At 43.5% G+C, this 8,560-nt stretch overlaps 1 protein-coding gene across 2 annotated transcripts in view; it reads right to left on the bottom strand.

The window, feature by feature from the left end:
- Nucleotides 1-319: 319 nt before the first annotated feature.
- The window catches only part of LOC137413236 (coxsackievirus and adenovirus receptor homolog), a 31,932-nt gene continuing 23,691 nt past the window's right edge, over nt 320-8,560 (bottom strand). The window contains exons 5-8 of one of the 2 annotated variants that reach the window (XM_078777895.1): nt 5,195-5,338; nt 4,898-5,035; nt 4,593-4,731; nt 320-4,350 (exon numbers count right to left, since the gene is read on the bottom strand). In XM_078777895.1, coding sequence (XP_078634021.1) covers nt 4,116-4,350; nt 4,593-4,731; nt 4,898-5,035; nt 5,195-5,338 — 656 coding nt within the window. In that variant the 3' untranslated portion in view covers nt 320-4,115. The remainder of the gene's footprint in view (nt 4,351-4,592; nt 4,732-4,897; nt 5,036-5,194; nt 5,339-8,560) is intronic. The other variant, XM_078777896.1, reaches the window with a different exon arrangement.

Here is an 8,560-nt window from a genome sequence, read left to right as displayed (position 1 = left end):
ATGGCAGGCTGAATCAACCCACTTGGTGTTACTTGACCGGCATGACAGGGGCTCACAAACTCAGGACCCGAACATCTCAAGCCAGCCACCACCAGGCTTGATCAACCAATAATGCGACTCCACAGTCTTGTTGCATACAAACGAAGAAGAATATTACAAAGTGCGCAATTGCTTTATGTTATACCAAATACTCCTTCGTGCATGTGAGCGATCCATTGTAAGGAATCCATTTCCAAGGCCTATTGCATGCTCATTCCTTCTTTAAAGTACTAACTCCAGGACACAAAAGGCAACAATAAAAAGACAAGTTGGCACCAAGTTTGGATTCCGCCTTTATTCACATAAACATTAGCAAATCTAAAACTTTACCAATGTGTTCGATCTAACACCAACGGCAACAACAACAATAAAAGTGATCAACTTTTCCCTGAAAGACATCTTTGAGCATTTTCTACATATTGTGGGAAATTTGTGACATATCTGCGTATCTTAGTTTGTTAGGGTTCGAGAAAGAACACAAGGAATGAGAGTCTAAAATCCCTACAAAGGGAAGTGGAAAATAGAAAAAGGGATATTCTTTAAATTTAAATTGAGCTAAATCATCATCAGGTAAAAATTCATTTGAATCAGAGAAATATTTATATCAGGTCAACTCCAAAACCCAATTTATTTATTTATTTTTCCACTGAAGGATGAACAAATACATCCAATTCCTCATCACCAAATATAAAAGTTAAAAAAAAAAATCTTAAAACCTCTGATCTGTACCTGAATTATTCCAACAGAAATGGAATTTCCTTGAAGTCATCTTATAATCAACTAGAAGAGCCTACCCGTCGCTTCGCTGACGGACCAATTAGTCGTCACGTCCCTTGCTGCCAGAAAGGGGAGGGGCAGAGGAGGGAGAACGGGGGAAAGGAAAGGGGGGGTGGGGATGGGGAGGATGAGAGGGAGGGTTGACCAGAACAGCAACTTGACCAGAACATTTTATGGTTAATGTTGATAATAATATCCTCGTCTATTTTATACGTTGAATGTGGCTTTATGTCCACGTTATCTGCACCCATTCCTGAGGATGTGTTTGCCCGTACCGAGATCTACTGCGATCTATATGGTTGGTTCATTCTAAGGCGTTTCATAAATTACGTTCACGCACCCAGTTTTGCTCAGCAATGAAACCAATTGGGTTATAGATTTGGAAATCAAAATCGAATCTACAGTTGAACAGGGGGGTTGACTCAGCCCGTCATCCTTCCGAGGTCGGCAAATTGAGTACCAGCTTGCTGGGATGAATGATCCCGGTGTGTACCCTGATTTAGAATAGGTACACCGTATCCCTGCTCATCGTAAGAGGTGACTAAGGGTTGGTGTCAGGAAGGGCATCCGGCCATAAAAACTGCCTCAAAAGGGAACCATGAGGTCATGGGGCCCGCAAGGCTAACCCCCGCTTTAGCGGGGAAAAAATGGCCTAAAAAAAACGATCATTCATTCAGTTGAATACCACTCCGTCAAGCATATTCGCATCGCATTTCCCTGGAATGGGCAAAAAATTTTATGTTTATATATATATAATGGTAGAAGGTAGCACACTGGGCGGTAAATAATAAATTCTTTATTAAATATTAAAGCTTGACGTTTCAAGAACAAGTGCGTCCTCTTCCTCAGAGGCGTTGAGAGGGGTGTCATGGTAACGCAGCATTAAGTTCCGTTGGGTACGGTTCTGCCTCATGGATTGGCCAAAGTCCTCGCCAATCACTGCTCCCTGCATTTAACCTCTTGTGCGGCTTTCATTTTCATCGGCCTTGTAACTACCCTGCGCTCGCTAGGCGAAAAGCAGGGTTAAGCAATCCATTGTGTGCGTACGTGTGTGCGTCCATATGGATGTACATACGTGCGTACATGTCTGCATTTTAAAAATTCATTTTCTCAGCAAGCATTGGTCCGATTGACAAAATTTTGCATCGCAGGAGCGCCTCCTCCTGTAGAATTTTTTTAGTGATAATTATGATGTCATAGGTTGCGTGGTACAGATGCCATCTTGGAAAAACGTTGTACCTCTACATCTCAGAAAAACGTCGAAACCGTTTAGTCTTACCATAATTCACCAAATGTCCGTCCGTCTGTTCGAAGGTACCGTAAAAAATGCTGAACCGATCGCAAAGATATTTCGGGTGGGTAATCCTGGGACCCCTGGGAGTAAAATAGGCTATTTAGTTTTCGCAATTTCAGCTTTGGTCTCCAGCATTCTAAGGTTTGGACTCCCGCATAACATTCGCGTTCGCATAATGTCCATTGTTCTCATTGTGACGACGCACAAACGGCTGCACCCGGGAAAGCAACATGTCTCCATCGATCGCAAACAGATCGCTGTCTCCATCGATCTTGCCAAGGCCGTAACAGCTATCGGCTCAAAATCCTTTTAACTGTTGATTTGGTACAGTTACACGTATCGGGAGTACATACGACATAGCGATTGTGAACACAATTATCGATCACGATTCACGATCACGATCATAGTGTATCGATCACGATTTGAAACACGATGGAATAATATTTACCGATATGAACAGTGATGTGGCTTTTATTGAAATTCTAAAGATACTGTTTAGATTTTGATGATTTGCGTGTGATATGATTCAACGGATGTTTGTATGAATCGTTTAAAATTTAAAAAACCTACAATTTCTGAGATTTTGCCATCGCCATATGCAGATTCGCCACGGTCCCACGATCGATGTTTCTATACGTGAACGTACCCGTTTGTTTGCGAAATGGTACGTTTTTCATGGAAGTTTTTCACGAACTTGCTGTCCATGTCTGACGTGCGACTGAAGGTGCTACAGGAATGTGGAATTTATTGGTTTCATGCTTTAGCATTCGCCGTATCTGCATTGCCTGTTTGCTTCTGGCCTCCCACCCGTGCATAGCACGGGTATCTCTCTATTGGATAAAATTTAAACATGGTTTATTGTCAAATACTCCACAAGGGGAATAAGATATGTTAATGATGATGTAATCAGTGCCTTCATTATGACGTCATAATTTGACAAGTACAATGCTTGATTCAATCAGTATGAAAGTTTTTTATTCTCTGCAACTGTTAGTTCGATTGACACAAAATTTGTACCATAGGAGCACCTCATCCTGTAGAATCGTTTGATAATTATGATGTCATAGGTCACGTTGTACAGACGCCATCTTGGAAAAACCAAAAAACGTTGCACCTCTCTATCTCTGAAACCGATCCATGGAAACAATTGAAACATGGTGCGTTGTCAAGTACTCCCCATGGGGAATAAGATATATTAATGATGATGTCATCAGTACCTTAATTATGATGTCATTATTTGATATGTACAATCCTTAATCCGATCAGTTTGAAATTTACTGAGTGTGATCTACTCAACAATTATATTGGAGAATGTAAATTGATGATGTAATCGGTCACGTGGTCTGGCAGCCATATTGGATCGAAGAAAAAAAAACCCCCTTCAAAAACAGAAGAGTTGGCTCACACCAAGTTGACTGTGCGAGGTAAGTATTCTACGAATACCATATAGTTGATTGCGTAATGCTTTCAATGAAGTCCAAGTAACTACAACACATTACGCAATCAATTACAATGCCGCCAAAAGCCGCAAAAGAGGTTAGATGCGGGGAGCACTGTGATTGGCGAGGACTCGGTCCAATCCACGACGCAGAACCTGCCCCAACGGAACTTTACCTGGTGGAAGAGAACTAGCTTGTTCTCGAAACGTCAGGCTTTAATAAATAATTTATGTTTTACCGCTCAGTGTGATACTTTTCACCAATGTTAATCCTAAGCTGCAATTTTTAAACCGTGTACATCTATAAAACATACATACATTACAGGAAGAGGTATTAAAGCCCCAATTAAAGTGTTGTTATGGAACCATATAGAACCATGTAGAACCAAGCGCTGTTGTTCCCAATAGTTTATATTGCATCTGCATAATCTTCAAGCGTATCATGTGGTCTCGCGGAAAGCAACCGCACGATCGAGTGGTGTTCTGCTGTATATATCCCGTTGGTATTCTGGATTGTTAAATGCTCTATCACATTCAATTGCGTAGTGTGTGGCATTATTAAAACATTTACACCAAGTAACCTCTAACCTGTGAACCTGTTCCTTCTGAGCCTTGAGTGTGAGACCGCTGGCCCAGTGACCCTCCTGGGAGTAATTCATCATGTAGCGATTTTAAATTAGCCAACCCCAAGCGGCCATTGGAGGGTGTGGCCGAGCCCACCGACGTCTGAGCAGCGGACGTCACACTTAATCCTGATTTGGCCCGGGAACCAGGTCGGGAGAGAGGTGGAGACTCATCCATTCTGAAAGTACAATCAATAAATCGATCGATCAACCCGGTTTCGCATTCGGGAATTACATCTCAAAGTGCTCTGCAGTGCAAGAACCGAGCATTGCGTGCCGAGAATAAAACAGCACAGAAAACTAGACTTCAAAATGGTGAAGTCATAAAAAACACAACAAGCGTTACATTACCGTGATGAGAACTGAACGTACAAATAATTCACAAACATCAAAAACTTCAAAAAAATGTCGGCAAATTTACCTGACTTCATAGATTTGCTCTGGAACCTTGCTTTGTTTCTGCCGACGTAAGATCCATGTCACCAGACATGTGATCAAAAGGACAGCAAGCAGAACACCAATCACAGCGCCAGCGATAACTCCGGCAGTATTTTTCTTGGCTGAAGATCATAAGAGAGACATAATGATAGCAGGAACTCCAAGCGGGAGGAAGGGGTGGTGGAGCGGGATGGGGGCTTTCATAAGTCACAAGGGGAAGATGGGACTTGGGTGCACAAGAGCTGCAGGTGCGGAGGGTCAAAAGGTGCACACAAATAAATGAATTACCAGGAGGAAGAGCAAGGACAACGGAGCATGTTGCAGTCCCTACATCATTTTTGACAGCACACACATATTTCCCACCGTCTTTCCCACCACCCGGGGACAACGAAACGTTACGGAGGGTGAGCGTGCCAGAAGTCATATCTGGAAAACAAAAAAGGCCAGATTATTATTGGGTGGGGAGGTGAGGCAGATGAGAATCTTCCAAGATAGAGGATTAGAACGAGGGACAGCAAAACAATTTGAAGATATAAACCGAACACACACACACACACACACACACACACACACACACACACACACCCTGCCTCGCCAATGTTGGCATGGTATCGCTGGACCACGTATATTGGAATGGGTTGCTGCCGTCCATGCTCTTGCAGGTCAGAACTACGTCATGACCATTGGCTACGGTGCCTTGTGGGCCACAAGATACCTTGCCAGGTGGCACTGTTCAGAGGGCATGAGAAAAGAGAAAAGGACAGCAAACTGAACGCCATTATACATTATAACATCCTCTCTCCAAACAGTATGACTGTTAGAAGATAAATCATGATTTTGTTTTTACTTTTCTGTTATGCCCCCTATTTGAGGCTAATTATCTATGCACGCAAGTAGTGTTACATGCTCCTTCCCAAACCCCGGTCACGGTGTACCTCCGAGCCCCGAAAGGAGTCACGGCAGAAAGATGTGCTATTATGTGTGCCAATGACCAATGGTGAAACCACACCAATCAATCGTTATAAAACCAAAGCATTGTATTAATATCGCACAATAATAACAACTTGTGCAAGTACAAGAAAACCTCAATTGCACAGCAAACACCATATAATTCCTATGATGGTACCACCAGTTTCTTAACTCAATAACTCATGGTACTCCACGTGAGCGAACTGTAACACCCCCAAAGTCACTGTCACGACACCAGGCCAAAGTCGATCCACACTCCGGTGATCACAAGAAAAAAGGTCGTACTGAGACCTGAACCCAGAATGGCTAACAGTCGACGTTGCAGACGAGCCGCTAGGTGAGATCAGGCCGACGTCAGTCAGGTAAAAGTTCACCCAAAAGGCGACTGGGAATTCACACCTTCGGTTCATCAGACAATGACGCTGACATGAACGAGCAGCGGCTTCCAAGCGGAGAACCGCGAATTCCCAAGCGAAATCCACGGCACACATGAGAACCAGGCTAACGGCTGGTGAGAGGTGAAATGGCTGGTGCGAGGTGAAATGGCGGATGGGCTCGTAATGGAGGCGTACCGGCTCTCCCACGAAGATTCACTTTCAGAACCAACAGCAAAACCCGTCACGCAGGTTTATCTGCCCCAGCAATAACGACACTGTCACAGGAATCCCTTTCCTGGGGAAACCAATATTCGCTTGTGATCAATGTCCACCAGCGTCCGCTCGACACCTCGAAGCAGATCGGCCTTCCTTTCCCGATCTCACTTAATCCGCTCCAGCCTCTTCTTCCTCCTCTTTCGGTTTCTCCCGATCCATTTCGTTTTTCTTTTGAAACACTATTTTTTACCTTTGAAGACAGTTATCTCCATTTCACACTCAAACTGTAACAATAATAGTATATGAAACTAAAAATGCTTCCAGTGGATGAAAACCACAAAGACGGAAGTGACGAATCCGTAACAGTAGGTTAATAATAAAAGCAGAAGAAGAACGTTTTGACCACCCGTATGAATCATGTACACACCAATCCAAACACCGCCTGAAAAGTACGCATTGGCGAAAGCACTGGGGTGAAGCCCTAGTTTAGTTATCTTAGGGGAGATAACACTAGCCTTAAACGAGGGGATGGGATTAGTATTTTTTTACATGTTACACACACACACACACACACACAAACACACACACACACACACACACACACACACATACACACACACGAGGTGGATACTTTGAGACCTGGTAGGCCTCTGTTCCATCTCCTGAAACCCACCCACGTGTGGATTTAGCAGCCAACAACAACTTACACACACACAGACATACACACACACAAGCACACACACGTGGATACTTTGAGACCTGAGAGGGCTTAGTTCCCCCTTCTAAAACCCGCATATGGAGATAACGACCAACGAGGGGAAACCACAGAGCATCCTGATTAGATATAACAATGGAAGCATCAATCATGACGTAAACACCGCACCAGCTTCACGATGAACAACCTTCACCTGACCGGTAATGGCCTTGGTAACCAAAGTTAGAAGGGAACTGCATCGGCTTATCAGTAATGCCCCTCAGAATGCTACAGCCTGCAGTGGGAATAAGGTTAAGAGTAACTCACACAGAGTCGAGATCTCCATCCGGTTATTTTGCACATTCGTGCCCACCTTGATTGTCATACTACAAAGCACTCATTAAAGAGGGTAAAAGTTTATTACACATTCAAAGCTAACGGAAGAGTTTGTACACACATCACATACACAACTAGATGGTATTCATAGAATACTTACCCTGCGCAGTCAACTTGGTCTAGCCAACTTTTATTTTTGAACATTTTTTTTCTTTGATCCAATATGGCTGCCAGACCACGTGAGCAATGACATCATAAATTTATATTCTCTAAATAATTGTTGCATAGATCATGCCCAATAAATTTCAAACTGATCAGACTAAGCGTTGTCCCTGTCGAATTATGACGTCATAATTATGCCACAAATGACATCGTTAACAACACCTATTCCCCATATATAGTTATTTACAATGAGCCACGTTTCAATTTTTTAAATGCTGACAGGGCACACACTTTACTTTACTGAAATGCAGACACAAATGTTATATTTTCGTCAAAAATCGTCGGAATTTCGCCAATTCTGTTTTGGTCGTGTGTTAATACACCTCAGCGATTGACAAATCTGAAATCAGAATTTTATTTGAGGTCAAAATGACCCCGTGAGGTCGCTCCGTACTTTGCCTGCTCGTCATTTGCAGTGTGATAATTAATTAATTCCATGCCCACTTTAGAAGAGTCTTCTTCTTCACGCAATAACAACTTCTAGCTTCCAGACTGTACATCCAATCATCTTGAATTTTTGCACACGTTACACTTCATTACCTCTACTATAAGGCCGAGAAAAATATATTTCCGGGCCGTGGTCAGCTCGCGCATCGATTTTGACCATGCGCGTCAACAATTAATTATTTTTTTTCAAATTTCCATCGGTTCCTACAAGAGCGCGCGCCTGTTGTTGCGGGGCCGGTGCGCTGTCTCGGGAAATACGGGTCTGTGGGGGTCGCCATTGGTATCGACGTTCGTGCATGGTTCTCCCCTACAAAACTACGTTTAGTTTGTCCAATTCCAACCAGCCGTTCCAAAGATATGAGTAGTGTTGTGTGCCGTGACGTCATGAATCCAATCGGCTGGATATTGTCATTTATTGAAACGAAGACGTTCTTTGTCGGGTTTGTGTGAAGCAACCAGAAGGCCTAGAGAGCTGCGGGTGGTCTCGTTAGTTAGGCCTGGATCCTATCTCGTTTGTCATGAAGTTGTAAGTGTCTGATAATCTGGTGGCCTGGGAGAAGAGATCGTGGGTGGCCATCGGCCTGTTAGACCACTTGCGCATGCGCAGTGTTGATGCGATCAACGCATTGGAATGTTTGACGGTACGGCGAGGCGATCTCGAGAACGAAATGGCAGTCTATAATATGCTTG

The sequence above is a fragment of the Myxine glutinosa genome, chromosome 5 (genome assembly GCF_964187855.1).
Source record: "Myxine glutinosa chromosome 5, kmMyxGlut1.1, whole genome shotgun sequence".
NCBI lineage: Eukaryota > Metazoa > Chordata > Myxini > Myxiniformes > Myxinidae > Myxine > Myxine glutinosa.
This window is presented reverse-complemented; position numbering and strand designations above follow the sequence as displayed.